This window comes from Chelonus insularis, unplaced genomic scaffold (genome assembly GCF_013357705.1).
Source record: "Chelonus insularis isolate UGA/USDA-ARS -01 unplaced genomic scaffold, ASM1335770v1 contig_135_pilon, whole genome shotgun sequence".
NCBI lineage: Eukaryota > Metazoa > Arthropoda > Insecta > Hymenoptera > Braconidae > Chelonus > Chelonus insularis.
In genome coordinates this window covers 2,674,410-2,697,173 of record NW_023276376.1, presented here as the reverse complement: position 1 = coordinate 2,697,173, position 22,764 = coordinate 2,674,410, and the positions used below count along the sequence as shown (strand labels likewise).

Below are 22,764 nucleotides of genomic sequence, written 5' to 3'. Positions count from 1 at the left end.
CTGATCAATGAAAATATTTATTTGTCTTTATTTATTCCATTATTTTATAACAGTCCCGTTATATCATGAGAACTCTTCTAATTGTGTTTGAATGTTGCCGAATGGGATGACTCAAACATAAATTCTCTAAAATATTAGTCATTGGCTTGGAATTCTGTATTAATATTGAGGTCATTGGCTCAATAATAATCAAATGATAAAATTATTAAAATCAATTGTATTTACTTCTAAGAGACTTTGACTAACTAGAAAGTTCTTTTCTGCAGATATCAGAATGATTAATCATCTTACATAATAACAAATATCGTTTTTGAATGAGTACTTTTTGATTAATTGATTCATCAAATGAAAGTAAATAATATCATATCATACCTACTCAATGTAATTAATTTCATTCCGATCTTGATTGATAATTTCTTCATTGGAACACTGATAATATCTTTTAAAACAAGTCCAATACCTTGAAGCATTGAAATCTATGAATTTCTGTCGACTCATTTAGACGGAAAAATAACATTTAAAAATAGAAAAAATACTCGAGATAAATTATGAAACAGTGATATAAATACTTAAAGGACGTGTAAAACATAAAAACAAATTTATTAACTAATCGAGGACACCTCAAATACACTAACTACTTTACGAATTAAAATTCAATATTTAATTTAACATAAATAGCCTTGCCTAGATGATTAGTAAAATTACTTTAAATTCAATAGCAAACAAATTCCTTGTAAAATCCATATAGATACATGTTCGCATGTTCGAAGGCCAACTTCAAAAACTAAACCATTATTTAACTTATTTCGTCTTTTAGATGTTACATAAACTGGTAGTTTCACAATATTCTAACAATAAATTATTATTTATGATTAATTAATTTTAAACATTGTCGATAATTAAATAAGTACTTACATGGACATTTAATCGATGAGACTGAATTGGAATTACCATTAATATTGGAAATTCTTCAACTAACACTCTTGGATATGACTTTTTCAAACAGGATTCATTGATATCCCACCTGGCACCTTCTATGTAGAGTCCTCTTACATAACAACCCTTTAAAGAAATTAAAATTTAATCATTTTCTTTCATGACATCGTCTCATGGGTTTGTATTAGTGTTATCAATAATATAATTATCATACGAACCTGATCTAAACGTTCTTCTATTTCTTCTACTTGTACAAACTTTGAGACTTCAGTATGTATTGAAATTTTATCTAGAGACCAATTATTTTTTTTACATATCATTTGTGCGAGAGCAGCTAGATATGTTTTAGGAGCATGCAATCCGGATAACCAGATTACAACAGGTTCATTACCACCTGCCCACTCTGTATATTGAATCGTTCGCTTACAAAAATGATCCATCCAATCTGCAAGATTTTTTTCAGTTTCTGGAGCTAAAGATGCCCATTCTTCCGGTAAAATTCCATAATAAAGACAATTACATAAATTTTCTAAATCATGATCTATTATTATCTCTCCTGCAATAGCCTATTTTCATTATTAATAATTACTTTAAGTTATAAAAATATTACATTTTTATAATATTTAATGAATTACTTGTGTCAGTAGCTTTAGAGAATAATCCATTTTTTGAATTAATTTATTAAATTTTTTTAATTCTTGGAAAAGAACAGTGGTCAATGGAGATATATCGAGGCTAAAAATTTTTTTTATCTTTGAAATATTATATTCCTTAGGAATTTTGGTTCGAATATCTTCAATAATATTATTGATACACTTATCACGATTTAAATTAGTAGTATTGTCACCTGATGAACGGAAAATTTTTTCATTAAAATTCTTCAAGAATGAAAGAATAAGGTATCAAAAGATATGAATGAATAGATTGGTGAGTTAGATATTAATCAGAAATGCCGTTTACTCGAAATAATTGAATAATAGACAGTTCAATAGAAATTAAAGAAAGTATCTTGATAATGATAATTGATTAGTTGTTAGTACATTTTAAGATTGACGATTGTCCACCATACATTTAATTAATACAAAACTGATAACAAACTCAATTACATTTACTAAAAATATTTCAACCTACTTATTCATTCACTGATAAACTTATTTTTAAAATTCTCTAAATCTTTTTATATCATAAATTAATCTAAAAAATTTACGAGTCATTATTTTAATATACTAATCAGTTTATAAATAAATGGATATAAAATTTCGTTACGTAATAACTTTATAATAAGACTAACTGGTTAGAGGATGAATTTTCCTTAGACTCTTCCACATCGTTTTAATCTCTTGAGTAAAATAATTCATTTCAGAATTAGAATGTAAACCGAGAACTTCTGGGTTATTTATCATCGGTAAAGTTTCAATGAATTCGATATAATCGACTTGACGACCAGGTGGTGGAATCATGTAGTCAATGTTGGAGTCTTTATAAAAATGAAATGGTTGAATTTTATCAAATAAAAAATCTCCAAAATATTCTTCCACATAAGTTTTCATAATTTGATGGTCATAACTGTCAATCACTTTTCCACCATATATTATGTCAGTGATAAAGTATTTAAGACTTGCCCAAGGAATTATACCATTATTAAAAGTGAGTGATTTAGTAAGATATGTACTGAGGTTTGAAATAGAAATATTTAAATCAGAATCGTTAAAGTCGTAATTGATATTCCAACCAATTTTACCATATTTTTTTCTTTCCTGTGGAAAAGTATGCGAAAATTTTTTATAAACAAAAATATATTTAAAATTAATCATCTTACTCGAATAACTGCATGAAAAAATGTAAGAACATAAATAAGATCTTTGTAGTGCACGTGATTGCAACATTCCAGTGTTTCATTTTCAATTTTCGAATATGTATTTTTAAGATTTAATTTTAATCCACTTGGCGGTTCCGTCACAACTGCAAAAAATATAAATACTCTATCACTCAAACAATATTATTCTAGTGAGATTTTTTTTTATTCTCCGAATTATTCATTCGAAAAATGTAAACAACTAATTGATGAACGTTACTCTTTATTGATCGTTGCAACATTCCAACGGAAAAATTATCAATAGGATTAGTCGTAAGCCACAACCGAAAATCGGGATGAGGTGTTGTGATGGTTTCCAATATTTTTTCAAGTTCTCGAATAAAATTCAACAGTAAATGACAGTTTTCTAAAACTAGCCATTGTCCTCTGGTTACTGCAACATCAAACAGAGCCAAAGCATTCTGAAAAATCCAAATAAATAGAAATAATTATCTTCCACTTTGTCCATATGTAACAAAGAATTATTCATTCAAATTTACTTGTTCTTGACCTCGACCCAGAGAAAGATACTTAAACCTTCCAGTGCTAAAATCGTAACGATCGGCAAATTTCATAATTTCTGATGTTGGATCGGCCCCGGGGCTTAAAATAAATATAATTGGCACTGTTGGAGCACTTTGTTTCAATATCATTTCGAAACTGATATTCTGAGATGTTATAAACTCAATTCCCATCAAATCAGAAATATAATTAGAAATTGCACAATAAAGTCTATCAATTCTAAAACATTTAAGGAGCATAAGTTTTTGAAAAGGTCGTAATTTCGTAGAATAATCGCTGGGGAAGCTTTCAATTTCAGGATTATGGAGTTCAAACCATTTATTCCAATCGCTAGATTGATTTTGAATTTTATCACACAGCTGTGAAAAAACGGAGAAATCCATTGACAATTTAAATAAATCTTTCCACCGAGAGAAAGGAAGCCAATCAATTGGATTTTCTGGTAAAGACTCATCATTTTGTCCTTCACTTCCATTTATAAAAAAATTCAATTCTTCTTGGGTGATATTATTCATATACTGCTCTATTATTGTGCAAATTCGGAAAGAAAATAATAATTTATCTTTTTCGAACATCCCTATACATCCGAAATGGTAAAAATTCTTTGTCAGCATCTGATTGATATTTTCAATGCGTTTGTCCAGAGATACATCGGACAACGATTTTTTCAATGAATATGTAAAGAGTTTTATATATTCTTTTAGAGAATGCTGATACATAGGGTTTACGATAGCCATATCAGTAAGTACGAAGAATAAAAGGGCACTTCTCTCAGCTACTGAGCGATATTTATCTCGAAGTTTATTGATCTTTTCAATATTCACTTCAGCTTCAGATATTTTTTTTTCTGCTTCACTAGCACTTGATTTTAAATTTTCTAACATTTTTATCAGATCAATATTATCTAACATATTGCCTTGATTCATCGATATCTCTTTGAGGAGACTTTTCGCAACTTTTTGAAGCAGAGTCTTCTTATCATTAACTTCACTTATCAAATGTTCTCTCTGATTTTCTACATCCGGTTGTTCATAGCTGATTATTGTTGCCAACAACTTATTTATTAATCCCTGTAAACATAAAATAATTCACTAATTTTGAGAATATTTATTTAATAAATGCTACTTTTAAAAGAATTATTGTTTACCTCTGTAGTTATTGTATAATTAATCACTGTAGTGTTAGAATATATAACAGAGTTTAATTTAGGATTTGAGAGTTTTGTTGTTAGATATATCCGGAAGTTTGTGTTATAATCTACTTCTTTATCCCCTAACATTACAAAAGATTGACTTCCTATATCTATAATACAATTTTATTTATAAAATCAATTCTTATAAACGAATTTAAATATCTGAAAAAAAACTTATATACTAGATAACTTACTAAATATATTTTTTTTAAGAACGTTATTCACAACAGGATCAACGTAATCAACATCTTGAAATATAATTGGAAATCCGTATGTAATAGCTAATTCAAGCTGTTTAATAAAATCACTATCATAAAAAGATACGATTTTCAGATTTTTTTTACTTTCCCGTTGCATGATCCAGTTTAAAGCCAGTTGTTGAGGATCTATGCAAAGAACAAACTTCGAAGCATGAGTAGTTAGAATTCCATTTTGAATTGAAAATTTATCTGAGGGCAATCCTTCAAAAATCCAGCTTCTAATTTCAATATCACTAGCTAATTGATTTTCTATTATAAATGGTTGTAACAATGGAATATCTTTTGATATCAAATTCTTTTGCCAATCGTTGTAAATCATTGTGTTTCTGAATTCATATGAAAATGGTCCACAATACTCTGTAAAACCAGCAGATAAAAGACAATTGCCTATAATAAATTCCAATTCATTTTGTAAATTTTCTACATCTTTTTTCCAATGAATATTCTCTGTCGACAGTCCACTAATTAATTTCTGTGCAGCAATCAGTCGCCCTTCAAGTGAATCTGTTTCATCCTGTAAAGTTTGTTTACTGAACATGATCATATCGTATTCAGAATTCAAATCATCCAATTGTTTTGATATTTTTGTGAATTCTATTTCTTCCTTCTCCAAAATGGTTTGTGCATGCATTGCTTCTCTTTCAAGTTCTTTTACACGTTCCATTTTAGGTTTTATTTCCCGATAAATAGTACAATAGTCTAGCATTGCTAATATAAATCTATACAATCTATATCCGGCATTACTAACTGATTCCATTTGATGTAATTTGTCTGACTTCTTTAAGTGAGCTCTTATTAATTGCTGTTGTTTGATTGTTATTTCCTCTGCTTTCATTTCTTGAAGAACTCGCAAAAAACTTGGATCACTCATCAGTCCTTTAGCATTTTTCCATGATATTTCTTTCATTCCTCGTAAAATAGTAATGCATTCTCCTACTATTTGTACAGACTCTGGAGGTGTGACAAAAGATCGTAATTCTACAATATCACCTTTTTCAAGCTCATTCAAAGCCATTTTTGCTGCATCTAAATCAGGTTGTCCTTCAGCAAGAACTACTCTAGCAACAGCAGATTCTTTAGCAATTATTTGTTTTCTTTCTTCAATTTCCTTCTTTCTTTCTTTGTTAACTCTTTGTTTCTCCATTGCTATCTGAGTTTTTTCCTCAATGGAAGATAATAATTTTTCACACTGATCAGTTTGTTCGATTACTTTGTTACGCTGCACGGCTAAAGTATCACTTAGTTTTACAAGCATTTCTGATGCTTCAGATATTTTTACTAAACCTTTTTTTAGTCTATCACTCTGTAAATTGATATAATTTTTTTTTGTATTCAATAAATTTGTAAATTTATTGATAAAACCAATAAAATGTGTTGGTGTGATATAAATATTTTGCTTAGTTTTTCTAAAAAATTCTAATGAATACATTTTCATAGATGCATGAACTTCAACCATGTGTTCGACAACAACTTTGTGGTATTCTTCTGGTATATTTATATTCTAAAAAATTTAATTAGCTAATAAAGATAGAAAAGCTTTATATGTTACGACAGAATTAATAATTACGTCTCTTAAGATAACATTTGCTACTGTTTGAAAAGCTTCTGGTGACCAAGGAAAAATCCAATCAATTGTCGTGCTACGAAGAATTCCCGGATAATTGTGACAGTAATCCCTGAAATTATTATTCACAGGATTCATAGATAAGACAATACGAAGATTCTCAGCACGTCTCTCTTCAAGGTACAGCCAAAGGTTTTCTCTGTGGACGAAAATAAATATAGGAAAATCATTGAATTCATAAACCAATGTCAAGAAAAGAATGATAGATTTAGTTTTAATATGCAGGACATTGATTGCTAAGTTTGCATATATTATATAATCATATCTATGTAATCAAGGTCTATAATGTATTAAGTAAATTATATTATCGTCCATCATTTGTGTCAATGTCACAACTATTGTATTTTAATTTGATAATGTCTAATATTGGTTTATAATATTTATATTCTCTATTGTTTACGTACTTGGTAATATTATGTCCTTCTTTAGTTACGTGACTCCTACAACGACTGATAATCAATTTCATTTCATCATCAATAAACAATGCAGGTATGACTCCAGTTACTAAAATATTATTCACTATCTCAAGAAAACTTTCGTTTATTATTTGAGCGCTATTAAATAAAAACAATATCTTTTTATTTTCTACAGCGATTAAATTGTATAATTTTTTCATTTTATCACGGAAGTTGTGTTCATTATATCCATAATGTAAAGGGATTTCGAATATTTTATAATTAGCTGCAAATGAAGCTAATTTTATAATGGATTGTTTTCCACATCCATCAACACCAATTACGAGAACATGACCATTATGCAATCTTAATGCTCGATGAATTCGTGTTAAATGGTCAAGCACATCATTAAAGAGTACCATGTCGAGTTTAAAATTTTTTTCGTTATATTTTTCAAGAATCTAGAAAAATATTGAAATTAATATACATTAAAGTATACTATAATTCCTGCATTCATTTAGCTTAATTTCAATTAAATAACACCTCCATGAATAAATTATAAACTGCCTCATAGTCTAAAACATCTTCATAAAACCGAAGACTATTTTCATTACAGGCATTTCTGAAGTCTCCAAAAAGAAGTGGGTCTCTGAGGCTATATCTAACTGCTTCTGGGTCTTGAGCCCATATTGACTTTATTGTTGATTCTAAATAATTTTTTATGATAGTTTGATCCTGTTAATTAAAATTAAATAATTAGTTGACATGTCACTGATGATTATTATAGAATCATAAAATTTTTTACTTCATCTTCGATCAGCCTATCACATATAACTCGAGATACTTCATTTCTCCACAATCTTAAAAACTGTTTAACGCTCGAAAAATAATTAGGAGTACTTTGAAGAAGACCGGCATATATTTTTGATATGTCTCGAATATTGAAATTGTAATGGAACTTTAATGGAGTGGGAAGCAATGATGTCTTTACAATCTAGATAATAAAATGAATTTTTAGATTAATATTTTTGTGGTGAAGATATATAATTAATCATTTACCTTATATAAATTTATTGTCATATCAGTTAATGTTGTAGTAATCTCTTGAACTTCTTCAGGAAATATGGCTAAGTGTCCAGCCAAAATATTGTTAAAGATGTAATTTAAATTTTCATCAGTAGGAGTAACAACCATAAAAATCGAAAATAGAGAAATGAAGCGAGGATCTACTTTAGTTCTTCTTCCAACCGGTTTTTCCATCGCAGTCAAATAATCTTTAGATCACAAAAAAATTAGGACAACTCGTGTTAAAGTAATTACAGAATAACTGTAATGTTAGTCCGGTTTAAGAATTCTTCCATTAATATCGTCACGATATTGTGATTGTAATTACTATCACGCGAAAGTAACCTACTATCAATATATTGATAGATAAATTTCAATTTCAATGAACTTACAAACATCTTTCACTTGTTTCCAATTTAAATCATCGGTCCTATCATAAAATCCTTTATATTCTAACAAAAGTTTCAGGAATGCAATTGGTTGTTGAGTTCCATAACAATCAGGTGACGGCAAGTTTAAGTCATCAATAAAAATTATAAGACTTTTGCCAGGTAAAGGTCCATACGAGTCCTTTGTTCGCTTTTCCAGAATTGCTTCAATACTTTTTTGAATGTCAATGGATTTTGTTCTTGATGAAAAATTAATCAACAACTGATTCTTCAATAAAAAAAACACAATTAACGATCAATTAAATTTAAAAAAATCATAACAGAGAAATATTAAAATTTCCATAGAAAAACTTACATATTTTTCACTATTTAATGATTTTAAATAATCACGAATAATCGCAGTTTTTGAACTTCCTGATTCTCCAATGAATAAAGTTGGCCTTTCTACATTACTCATTAATTTAATATACCAATGAGCTTGTAATGTATCAGTAATAGGTACTAAAATTTTGCAAAAATTTTCATCTCTGTTATGTACATATTCAGGAATTAAAGATTTCCAAGGTCTCCATACTTTATTTTCCATATCTAATACGTAATCATATAGAGATGGATATGTAATAGGTAAATATCCTGGAAACGTTTAATAATTATTGCTGTTATTTACTGGCTACTATTATTCTTCATTCCAAGAAAAGTGATTAATTTTTATTAATATATTTAATTCTTGTTTTTTCTTACGTATGTTAGCTAATTTTTCAGTAGTATCTTCAACTAGCATAAGTCCAGAAGTTTTTTTTATATATTCATCAAATATTAATCTAGAATCGAGAGTAAGAACAGCACCTAAAGAATAATAGCAAGCCTGAATAACTACTGCTTGAATTAAAGCTTTTTCATAATCGAGTTCATCTTCTGGAGTTTCTTCTTTATCAACCTGTGTTTCTCCTGGAATATTTTCTTGAACTTTCTCATTTTTTTCTAAACGACAGCGATAAAGAGAATCAACTATTTGACAAAATTGTGTTACCTTTGAAAATAATAAGTTGAATTAGAAGATCTTTTAACTAATCTAAACAATAATTAACTGATAATTAGTTACCATATTTAGTGCAGTTAAACGAATAATCATTTCCAATGGTACCACTTGCTGCAAACCCAGAATACCGTCAATTATCAAGCTGATAGCACCAGGAATGAATTTATCACAGGTTTCTCGAAATACTTCTTGCTCAATTTCCGGTCTTGTATTTATCCACTTGTCTAAATACGGTTGATAGCCTAAATTTTTTGGATCAACATAAATCATTCCAGCTCGTGATACTGCTGCAGGCGATGCATACTGTAAATTTCCCACTTCAAATAATAAGTGGCAGTGAGATTGTAACATGATTCTTTCTTGATTATCAAGAGTCAATATTTTGTTATCATCCATTACTGAATTTATATTTTCAATCCACAATGCATCCACATCTCCATCGAAGACAATGTATTTTTTTTCGTTTTGCAAAGAGGGCTCTAATGGCTTATTTATTACACGAAAAATGTTACTTAAAATTCCATCAGTCCATTTTCGATTGATTGGATCATAAAACCCATACAATTCAGATACTGTAAATGCTTTGGGATTTAATATAAATAATTTTGTTGGATCATTTAAATTTATACGGACATTACAAAGAGTTTTAATGATCTGTGATTTTCCACCGCCAGTTGAACCAACTAAGATTGTTGAGTGTCGTGTTAACATTATCTCATGAAGTTGAATAATTTTTTCCACCTTGAATTTTTTGAAATTTTATTCGAAGTAATTGCTAATAATACCAAAATTTTATTGCATGTTAGAATTTTTTACTAACTTGATTAGAAACAATAGTATATCCTTCATTTCGTAACACTTTTTCTACCACATGTTTAATATTTAGATATTCATTTTTTGGGCAATCTAATCCAGGAAAAATGTCTTTGAAAAGTTCAATGAAAAGAGCAACATCATCATCAACAAGTTTCGGTAAATTTATTTCTCTAAGAGCCTGCATGATAATTATTCTTTCATCTAGATCTCTTGTTTGCTTTTTTAACCGTTCTGCCATATGTAAAACTGACTTTAGAGATCTTAATCCAAAGTCGTAGTGAGGTTGTTTGCTTAATAATTTCATTGCGAAAGAATAGAAAGTTGTTATTTTTTTAGCTAAAACTATTGCCGATGAAAATCCAAAACTGTATAATTTAACTTGACAAATTAATTCATTATCCGGTGCCACGCATGTTGCAGATCTGAATAATAATTTTATTGATTTAGGAATTTTTCTAGAACTCGAATGCTTCAAATCCATGGTCATAAATATCCCAATATTAGAATCAAGGGCAATATTGTGACCGCCGAACTAAGAAAATACAAATATTCAACTGAATTGAACCAATGTTTTAAGAATAAATTATTGATGAACATTACCATGAATATATTAGATTTAGCTTGGAGAGCATGACGAATGACATAAAGATGTGTTGAAATGACAGAAAGAGTCGATTCACTAAGGTTATTGAACTCATCAAAACAACCCCAAGTGCCACATTGCGCCAATCCATTCAGTATTTTACTAATAGATATGTGATCTATTTGTTCGGAACAATTTGTTACGATACATAGTCGGCCGAATATTCTTGCAAAATCTTTTATTGTTTCAGTTTTTCCAGTTGCTGAAGTTCCTATGAAAAAAAATTGATTATATTGAATGACAGTAGAATTCATATCTGTCGAGCAACCTTGAACGTCTGCCTCGTAGCGACCTTATCTACTGAAACTTCTGATTGTCTGTCTGGTAGAACACATTAAGGCATCAGTGTTTTTTAAACTCTTTCTACAAATGTGTAAGTTAATTTAGTTTATATTAACTAAAGGATACTTTTCGTGAGAAACTTGTAAAAAAAAAAGAATTCTCTAATTGATTCGTGTTTTAGACATGAAAACATAAATATTTAATGCTAGTACAGAGAGTGCGTCAAGATTTATACAGGCGTCAATACAATGTGTACATGACAAAATAACTTATAATACTGTTATTGTGCTGGCTAGATTGCTAACTTTTATAATGAAAGATAAAATTTTCATTTCATTAATAAAAAATAATAATCACCTGAAAGCGCTACACTAAAACACATCGAAAGAGCTTGGGTTATTGTTAAATAAAGACGATCTGTTAATGGTGTGATAATAAGTTTTTCATTCAATCCCATGTACTCATAAGAATATTCAAAACATCCTGAAGCTTGATTAATCCATAATCCATCTGACTGACGAATCCAATAGAATCGAAGTTGACTTTCCCAAGCAAATTCTTGACTACTAATTATTCCATCTTTCACAAATTTACTCAAAATATCTCTTGCATGAACATCAACCGTCACAACCATTTCTAGTTTTTTTCTATCGTTATTACTAAGAGATACATTTTTCATTAACGTTATGACGTCTAATAATTGATTATTCAATAGTTGCAAATACTGAAAATATAAGTATTAAAATTAATTTATATAAATAAATATGAATGGCTATTTGATATGATTAAATTGATAATACTTCTTTCATTGCATCATTCAAGCCGTCTTTTATTTTATCAAAAATATTTTCAATCTCCACTGTTAACCAGATTTGATTTGCAGCGAGAATAATCATTCCTTGAAAATCAAGTAGCCAATCTTTTCGTGATTTTTTTGCTTTCCCATAATCATAAACAGCTTTTTTTATTAAATAGCGATGAGATTTTTTCATTTCCTCTACGATATCTGTCATCCATATTTCTATTTTTTTATTGATAACTACACGTGTTTTGAATGGCATTATTTCTTCCTCACATGATATTAAAGCAGTAACAACTTTTCTAAAATCACCGTCGACATTTTCTTCGTTTAATTCAAATCTTTCTAAATTACAAAAAAGTTTTTTAATATATTTTTGAATTAACTCTAGATCACTAGTCCCTAAAATTCCCAGTAATTCATCGTCACTCAAAAAATGAAATCTTGGAAAAACCACACGTTTGTTGTCAAGATAATTTGTTAGTGATTTCTGGCACATATCCAAATCATTAATAAGATTTTTAAACCTATCTTTACGCCCAGGAACTACGCAGCATTCATAAACATTTAATCTTTTTGAAGTGTCTAACATAATTTGTTTAAAAGCTTTATCAACATCTTCAAACTTAAGTGCCAAATCAGGGAGCTCGATTTTAATATCTTCCCCCATAAAAACTCCTTCCAAATACAGCCATTTTTTTTGTAATTCGATCCAAGCTTCAATCACTTCTGATATCGTTTGTATAATTTTTTCCCAATGCTGTACTAATTCAATAAATGGTTTAACATACTGTGATGCTGCCATATTTTGTAAATTCACCATATTATCTTCGATCATTTTAAGTAGATCATCAAGTGATCCAAGTATAAATCCTCTGTCTTTTGATCCTAAAAAAGATACAATGATACATTAATATAAAATACTTACCAATGATATGTTCTGCACTATTGTACCTTTATAGTGTTTAATTACTGGGAATTCTTTTACTTTCCAAAATTCTACTATTTCTTTTAGATTTTTTTCTATTTTTGCTTCTTTAACTGCATTCCGAACAATTCCTTGGACAATATCATGAAAATTTGCAAAATCCAAGGCAAACATATTTTCCAATGTAAATCTACCATAAATACATTTAATTTTCTAAGTGACGTTCATCATTTTTATTCACAAACATTCTCTTACCCTTCCATCTTGATTTATTTATAATGCTTGTAGAAGAAATAATTTATGATTAAAAAACCATTTTAAAAATAAATTAATAAGCTAAAAAATCCATCATTTTAACCACATAAAAGTAGAGAATTGATTGCACCAATCTTCAATTAATACTATCAACTCTCTTTTGTTCCATTAATTATTATTTTAAAAAATATTTCTTAACTACTAAAAACTATTTAATTTTCTAAATTTAGATTTCATCGAGTTTGGGTAAAGACGTATCAGCGTGTTGCTTTGTTTTATTCATCAGTTCCATCCAATGACGTTCACGCATGGCTTCATTTTTCAATTCAATAAAAAGTGGTACTGAATCTTTAAAAGCTGTCATTGTTGATTCAAGCGTTTTCCCAATAGTTAATTGTCTTGCTTTTTCAGGAAGATTTTGGAATTCATTAATAAATTGTTCCATTCCATCAATTAGCTGTTGAGGATTTAAATCAGTCCATAAGGTCTTTGCCCAAACATCTCGAGCGTCTTGCTGCTTTCTATACAAAACGTAAATTAATTTCATGGCTTCAAACTCTGCTTTTATTTCTGTAAAAATAGAATAATCTGTTGGGGGAAGATCGAACATTCTCTCAGCTTTTACGAGATCGTCTTTTCGTTCTTCCATGTCTGCAATTAATTGAGCACATTCCTAACAAAATTATTTCTAAATTAATAATTTGTGTAAAAATGATAATTTATAGAATATTTTGATACGATTTTATACTTCTATTTTTTTAAAACCAGCTTCAAAATTATCTCCAATACTCCCAGGTCCGTCTTTCTTGAAATATTCCATAAATTCTGCACATTCTTTCAGGAAAGTTAAAATCTGCTCCTTACTCATTTCACGAAAACAATCTTTGGTAGTGTTTAAGGTCGTTGAACGAAAAAGTGCTCCAAAATAAACTGATTGCCAGTCCTGTTCTAATTTATGAGCTTGAACTTCATTTTCTTCTGGATACAATATTCCATGAGACTTCAAAGTTCTAAAAGTTTCTTGATATTCAAGGTATTCTAATTCGGCTTGGATCGCCATATTTTTTATGTTTGTTATTGATTGCATAACAGTTTTAAATCGACTCAAGCCGGTAATGACAAGTTCAATTTCTGAACGGAATTTATTTATTTTTGTTTGCAAATTTTTCATTAAATTCTGCACGTGAGACGATAGAAAATTTCCTAAAATCTGTTTCCATTCTTGGGCGTGATGTTTAATACTTTTTATTAAAGGGACTAAATTAATCCTGAAAAAAGTAATAGTTACGACTAGTAACTAATTATTCAATTTAAAAAATTTCATTTGAATAATATAGGGATAGTATAGTAATAAATTAATACAATATTTTTTATAATTACCTAATACTAACAATATCATAATAAGGAGTCATTGCATCAACTTCTTCAATTATTAAATCATAAAAAGTAAATTTTTCCTCATATTGACTGAGAGTTGGATTTTGACTAGCAAATTTTTCACAAATTTGAACTTTATCAAATCGCCATAAATTGTAATACTTTTTCCATCTATACATATATTTCCAGATTTCTGTAGACAATTTCTGTGTAGTTTCGTATATATTTTTAATGAGATCGTTGATAGCCTGAAAAAATAAAGTCTCATGAAAAGAATATATTTATATTTATAACCTTTCAATGAAATTTTACTGTTTGAAAGATACTTGAAATCATGAGTTGTTTAAATTTGAGTTCAATTCAATACTTACTTGAATACGCACGATGTCATCAAAAAACGTGTAGAGAAAAGGATCATCATCGTCCGTGCTTTTGATAGGTTCACATTCTATACAGCTTTTATCATTCCACCTTGGAAACATTTTCAATTTTTCTAATAAATTTTTTACATCATTTAAAATTAAAACATTAATTTCACTAGGAGATGGTCGAAGAATTACTTCAGTTGATAAAAGAACTGCGTCTACTAAAAATATTGCTTTATTTTCGGTTAAACAATTGTTGAAATATTCTAGATTTTTGATAAAACATCTAAAAATTGAAATAATAAGTATAAATACATGAATGGATTCTATTACTTTTTTATTTTTTGAGTTTATTATGAAAAATCACTTACGTTATTAGTGCAGTAAAAATTTGTTTCTCATAAGAAATATAAAAATATTGCATTGCTTCACTTGTTCCTGTTGAAGTGCTTTCAACTAGATTCTCAATTTTCATCAATAAAGGAGAAACAGATCGATAAGCTTTCAACATCTTACTGACTGACTCTAACCTTTGTGCTTCAACATCCAGGAAATACGCCTACAACCAAATAGTCATTCATTATTCAATTCGTTTTATTAAGCTAATACCACTTTTATAAACATTTGATACCTTGCATAAACTTAGCTTATATTCTGGATCATTAGGATCACTAGTTGTGGAGCATAAATTATATAGACTAATTTCATCTTCAATTAAATTATTTAGTTTGTTTTTCATTTGATTCAACTGACAAACGATGGATGATAAATTCCTCAAAAGTTTTTCGGATTTAGCAGAATAATCTAAAATTCCCAAAGATGACCAGGTAATTCGTAAGACTCCTGATTCAATATATTTTTCCATAGATTTAATTTCTTTCATAAGTAATTTTATCTGAAGCATAAAATTTAAGAAATTAACTTCTAAAAAAAATTTTTGATGAAGAGTAAGGCTTACATCAGCAAAGTCTAATTTATTCATAATTTCGTTGTATTGATCAATTACGGACTGAACTGCATAAATATCAGCCATAAGCCGTTTTTTTTGAAGACATATATCTCTAAATGGAAGTGGTATATCAAATCCTAATAATTCCAATACTTCTGCTTCATCAATCAATTCCAGAATTTGACGATCAAAGTTTACTTGAAAGCTTAGTTGTTTTTGAACCATTATTTTATCATCAAGGCTTTCTGCCCAAGTCAATTTTGTTATATGACTACTTTCCTCCAAACGGCTTGAATTGATCGAAGATTTAATCATTCTATCATCATCGAATAATGATGATTTAGTAGCACGCTTCGTATTTAATTTTGAAGAACTAAAACAAATACTTTTTCTATCAGTAGAATTTTTCAAAGAAAATTTTAATTGGGAACCTTCAGCTTTTGGTTTTTGTGTAAAAGAATCCAAAACTTTTGTTATTTTTCTTTTTTCTTCGGTAACTAAAATTAAAATTTATTAGTACTACTAAAATTTTATTATTCATCACTAAAAGAGAAAGTAGGATTATGGGCCATTCGTTTATTATGCAATCACCATGCATCTTCCATCAGCTAATCCACAAATATATTGAAAAATAACTTCTTGAAAATAAAAAGAAACTTCGAAAAATGACAATTGATGATAATTTAAAAAAGTAAAATGTAATTGAATAAAAGAAAAAGTAATCCATAATCCTACCTTCTTCTCTGTATATAAACTTACTTTTAAGGTTTTCATTAATAGTCGTTTTCAGTATTTTTTTTTTCATAAGATTGTTCGTAAGAGATTTAACTCGTTCAATCCAAGAAGTATATTTGGATTTTTCATACTCTTTTATTTCTTTTATTATTTTAGAATATTGGTCAAATGCTAAAGATTTCATATGACTGTTTTCAAGTTCTGGTACGTCTTTAAATGCCATAACGGATCGTGTTAATTTATTATATAATTGACGTTCCCAAAATATTGCACCGACAGTCGGAGTATGATATTTTAATATCGGTGGATCCTTTTTTTCTGTTAAAATAATAAAGATTTAAATTTCGAAATTACAATACTCTTGATCTTGAATTTTAAAAGTATACCTAGGTTAAATATATTTTCTATTTCATTCATCTCTTTTATAAACTGCTGCATTATCACATCAAACTTCATTAATAAACATTCGTGAATAGCTTGTCTCGTTTTGATATTTTTGAATTTTATGAGAAGCTCTAGAGCTTGTTCAGCATTTATTAAACCGGTGAAGCAATTATCAATCAAATGCTTAGCTTCATTTTCCAAAGATTCAACCTCCAAGTAAAACCACACCATTGTCGCATCCCAATTTTCTTTATTAAACTCCGAAAAAATATTGAAATCTGAATTTTGAATTGGTATTATCATCTCATCGACTTTTTCGACAATCAAATCTATTTGTATTTGGTCAATAACAATAGACTTTAACTCAAGTCCAAAAATATTGTAGAAATCTTCAAGAACGCTAGCAATTTTATTTAAATCGTCACATACTTTTGCAATGTAATCGGTTTTTTTAAATAACTGCGATTGATTGAACTCCCAACGTACTCCTTTTTCAGTTAATTCAATGGTAGTTCGTGTTTCCAAGTAAGAAGCTTTCCAATTATTCATCATAACATGTGCATTTTTTGTTTCTGTTAAAATTTCTTTCAAAGGTTTGCTAAACAATTTATAAATTATCATTCCGATGAAATCGTTTATCAACTTTTAACTTAAATTATTGGTTAAATTTTAAGATTACCTAAACAATTCTTTTATTGATAAATTTTTTTTAACATTTTCACATAACTGCCATGAAACTCTTTCCAATAGTGCCGTCATTTTTTCTTCAGAATTATAATATTTAGACAAAATCCAAATCATTCGCATTCCTTTCATCAATGAAGGAATAATTGCACTGATAGCTTCAAAATTATTTGATTTTGCCATCAACTAATTAAATAAAATATATTTGTATAACTAAAGCCATAATGATCAATCAAGAGTAGAAAAAAGTTTTATACCTCAAAGTATCTTAGCACTGTAATCAAAAATTTATTATTATTTCGTGCTTCAGTATACAATTTCCAAAGTTCGATTTCAAACCAGCGAAACGATGAAGTGATTGATGAATTAATTTCATTAGACGATAATATTTTTTTAATAACAGGAAGATTCAATTGTTCGACTAGCATTGATAATCCAGTTTCTCTGTTATGCCAATAATTATATTCAGCAAGAGGATCTTTGCCTTGGGGAATTTCATTAACGAATGTATCCAGTACTTTTTCAATGTGTTTTTCCCAGCCCATAATAATTTCTTCCAATTGTTTTATTTTATTTTCTTCAAGTTTTGAAAGATCAACATTCATCAAATCCATATCTATTAATTTAGATATTCTTGGCAGTTGTAATAAAACATCCCCTTCCACATGTTTGAGGGTCCATTCAACAGAAGTTATTAATTTATCAAGATATTCTAATAATTTTAATTTACTACTTTCTGTTGGTACTTGTGATGTATCATCTAAAAAAAATTTTTTATTTTATAGATCACTATTCGGTAAAAAACAAAAATCATACCTGTTTTAATGGAAGTAGTTTGCGTATCAGTTAAATTAGTTGCTAATGAAGATTGATTTTGCAAATTTATATCTAAATTTTCAATTCTAGTAGATAACTTGTGATAATTTGAAGCCTTTGTAAATTCTGATTTCTACAAAATTAAACAATCAATTAATTGGTTATATATTGATTATTGATGAATTTTTTATTTACTTGTGATTCGACAGTATTCATCTGTTCTAAAGAGGATTCTTCTTTATGTTTTTGTATTTGTTTCAAGGCAGCACTAACTCCACGATATTGCTTTTCTACCAGAGGCTTAAAAACCTAATATTTATCAAGAGAAATAATCAGATTAAATTCGTACAGGTAGTGGGAAAAGTATTCACTCACATAAAGTAGCATGCTGTTGAGAGTTTCTAAAAATGGTCCATTCAAAGATCCTATTATAAGGTAATTTGTAATACGGTCATTACATTCTTGTTGTGAATTGAATTCCGGTATTTCTTCTTCACTCGTTCTTGAAAAATACATGAAATTACAATTTTCCATTTTCTCACTATCATTCAACGGAATTTTTCCGAAAATTATATGTAATACAGGAAGCTCCATTTCTTTGTCAACAATTTTCTATTTGTACATCAATAAAAGAAATAAATTTACTATATAACTAACTGTCAATGATTACAATTAATCATACAATCATATACCTTCGTTAGAACATATTTATTTTCTTCTCCAGGAGGAGGAACAAATGATGAACCTAAAAAATAACCATGCTACATTTTTGAAAGCGATTTAGAGTTAATATTTGAATATAAGTTTTACTTTTTGATTGTGTTTTTATCTTTTGTAAATTCGATTGATTATCTATGATTTCATTATCTTCATGCAGGCTTATTTCTTCCTCATCTTCATTATCAATGTCTATGTGAACGTTAGTAGCAGATACACCAGTAAATAAATTACTCGATGATATACTATTGTCATCAGATCTCACTTCTTTTTTTCCTTTCTTTTTTTTTCCTTTATTTTTACTCTTTTCTTCTTCAACTTTTTCAACCTTTCCTTTATCGAAATATTATTAATAATTGAGTTCAAAAAAATTAAACCTAAAAAACAATTTATCGACGTACTATTTATGAATTATTACCTGGAGCACTTTTAGTGAGACGTTGAGATCGACCTTTAGTGGAAAATGAAGTAACTGGAGCTTTTTCATTCTGACCTATACCTTATAAATTAGATTCAAGAGAAAAAATAAATATTTCGTAAATAATAAATAGTATTAAAATAAAACATACTTTCTTCCCAAATTAATATTTCTTCTTGAACAATTTCTTTTCGATAAGTTTTATAAAAGTAGATAACTTTTTTTTTTAAATTCATTTCACCATATAATTCTGAGTTAAAAAACTCAGTGAGCTTACGATTAAAATAACCGTCATTTTCCTAATTTAATTTGAAAAAATTTTCATTTATATAAATGTTAATATTAACTAGTATATTTAATAATACAACGTATAATAATTACATTAAGTAAATTTTCAAAAAGATGTTGATGGCTACTATCAAGAAGAAAAAACTTCATAACCTTATCCCAAATCCATAAAAATCTAAAAAAACGTGTTACTTATATTTATTGTTGAATAACATTATACATTTAAATATCAAGGATTTTTAACAATAAATTGGCATTAATCTTACCGATAGTCTACAATAGTGTCGTTACTAATGGTAGAACTTTGAATGGACGATTGTAAAGATATTTCTTTATCTTCATCAATATTCAATAAACTAGATTCTTTATCTGACATATTTTAAATTATAACTTTACTATTTTTTTGTATAATAAGCTAATGTTACACTCTTTGTGTTTTCAACTTAAATGCAAAAATCTACTCAAACTACAAATTCAGCGTTACGTGAGTAATGATATAACGATAGACATTTCCATTGTGTTGTCATGGAAGGTAAACAAAGAGAATACATAGTAAAGTGTTTATCAAAATCAAACAAACGTAGTGAATGAATCTGAAGATTTGTAAATACACATGAGTAAAATGTTTATATTCCAATACATTTATGTAATTTATGTATTCTGTAATAAAGATAAATGATAAATAAACTAACTCAAACAAAATAAACGAGCCATAATAATGTACAAAGTTATGAATGAATATTCAATGTATTTGTTGTGTAACTATCATAATTACATTTAATTAATGTTCAGTTTTTACAACAATTAGAGTTTTAGGATTTAATGATTGAACAATTACATATATCATTTTACATATTTCTATAGTTTCTTCGTTAGTAAGGCTTTTATTTTGTTCAATATTTGGAATTATGGTAGAAAGAATTATGTCATGCAAATCATTTTGAAATACTATTAGTTGATACTGCTGAATTAAATTAAAGAATTTTAATATTCCTTCATCTTTGGAATAGTTCATAGATTCTATTTGAGAAAAAATGGAACAATTGTTATTTGGCCAATTCCAAAGACCGCTTGATAACCACCCTCGTCCTATACGTTGATAATCTTCTCTCTTTTCGTAATTTTTAATAGCTTGATAATATTTTTTTTTATCTATATTGTAAGTTTTCATTAAACTACTCAATTCATGGTATCTTATTTTAATTGTTTTCAATGATGAGTAATGACCAAATCTAATCTCATCTAAATCTTGATATAATTTGAAAAAATTTGGAATTAGTTTTCCTACATTATTTATATAACTTGACAATTTGGAGTTCTGGATTTCATTCTGAAAAATATATTTACATTAATATTATTAAAATAATATCGTTCACTATTAACTACTATAAATATATGATTTGAACATACTCTTTTGTCCAAAACATCAAGAAGTTTTTGAGCTGCGGTTTGACTTTGTTCGGAGTTTTCCTTTACACATGAATCCAAAAAAGAATGATGAACTTTCAATGTTTTCAATAAATCATTTGGAATACCATATTGATTTAAAAAATCTTTCATATTCAAAGATAATTGTACTTTTTTTCTAATAACTTTTTCATTATTTCCTTGACATGAACAATTTTTCTTTGTTTCTGTAGACGATGATGATGATACATTTGGCTCCAATTTATTTATCGACACTTTTTTAATCAAAGTATCAAGACCAGATATGGTTTTAGTTAGAGAAATTTCATCATCAGATCTATTATTATTTCGGCTTTTTATCATTTTAGAATTTTGTTTGCTTACTTCTTTCACATGTAATTTATTTTGCGCTATAAAGTTCTTTGGTGATAATTTTTTTGTAATTAAGTTAGGGGCTTTTCTTACAACTGAACAATTTATAGCTTTAGTACTGCTTTTATCACATATTTTTGTATTTGAAGAAGTGTTTTTTAGAACTTGAATATTTTTACGTTGAAAATCATTTCCAGATCCTTTTGTTTTTTGTCTTAATTCCTTAACTTTTGCAAGAGTTTTGTCTATTTCATCAGCAATCTGTGTTGCTTGCTCAGTTATATTTTTTTCCTGAACATTAATAATTGATAAAAAATAATAATAAAATTAAATTAAGAATCAATTAATGACAAATCAAAAATAAAACTCACTTTTATGCATGTACACTTTTCTTCAATATTTTCATCAATTTCTGTTTCAATTGTCCAAGGTGATAAAATATAATTAGCTTGATTGCATTCAAGTTGTAACATATTTTGAACAAGCTTAGTTCTAGTTAATGTAGAATCCAAAAACTCATTTAAAGTTGTTAAATTAATATCTTTAACAGCTATGTCTTGTTCTGCTGGCTGCTAAATTTTTCAAATAAAAAATATTAAAATAATCAGTGAGATATATTAGACATTAACGGCAAAATTTTGCTGTGCACTGGAAGTGTTAATCAATTTTAAAGCATTTTTTGATATTAATAATCGTTTTTATTTTTATAAATTGTTAGCTATTTGTAGATTCTGCACATGAGTAAAATGAGTGATAAAAAAAATTACAATATATGGATCTCGATATTTTTTCATTATTAAAAATATTTATATTATATATGTAAATCACAATGGTTTTTTTGCACGTCACAATATTCAGTCATACAAGACTGGAATATATAACTTCAATTCAAGTACAAATAAATTTGATTAAAAATTGAATTTAATGTCATTTTATTTAAATTTTTTCATAAAGTAAACGATTTTTAAATACAAATTCTAAATCATTCTATTTTTCAGTCCTTTCGGAATGCAATAAGATCAAATAACTATATATATATATATAATTTTTTAACATAATCCGTTGTTTCATTATCCTAAATTTGTTGCATTCTTGCGAAAATAGAATAACTTTTTTATAAAAAGAATAAAAAAATTGGAATAGTATTAACATATCTTTCGCTATTTTTTCACAGATTATTCTGTAACAATTCGTTTGTATCATTAAAAATGCTATAAATGTTTTATTCAAGAAAAAATAAGTCGAAAGATAC

The 22,764-nt window shown here is 27.8% G+C and overlaps 1 protein-coding gene across 1 annotated transcript; it reads right to left on the bottom strand.

The window, feature by feature from the left end:
* Positions 1-685: 685 nt before the first annotated feature.
* Positions 686-20,255, bottom strand: Dhc98D (Dynein heavy chain at 89D). Its single transcript, XM_035095665.1, is given in 45 exon segments — positions 686-848; positions 916-1,062; positions 1,155-1,502; positions 1,572-1,783; positions 2,088-2,101; positions 2,224-2,693; positions 2,756-2,898; positions 3,012-3,213; positions 3,292-4,383; positions 4,461-4,615; positions 4,700-6,266; positions 6,333-6,528; positions 6,794-7,245; positions 7,328-7,519; positions 7,590-7,778; positions 7,844-8,058; positions 8,242-8,506; positions 8,594-8,871; positions 8,980-9,268; positions 9,341-10,018; positions 10,098-10,625; positions 10,694-10,947; positions 11,376-11,742; positions 11,819-12,705; positions 12,772-12,935; positions 13,255-13,673; positions 13,749-14,268; positions 14,381-14,625; positions 14,749-15,028; positions 15,114-15,301; positions 15,374-15,637; positions 15,701-15,936; positions 16,451-16,744; positions 16,813-17,408; positions 17,490-17,680; positions 17,752-18,254; positions 18,311-18,443; positions 18,506-18,619; positions 18,686-18,922; positions 19,003-19,055; positions 19,121-19,360; positions 19,446-19,520; positions 19,597-19,744; positions 19,827-19,908; positions 20,000-20,255. Coding segments are annotated over 45 exon segments (14,379 nt in total). The 5' UTR covers positions 20,110-20,255; the 3' UTR covers positions 686-701.
* Positions 20,256-22,764: the final 2,509 nt, after the last annotated feature.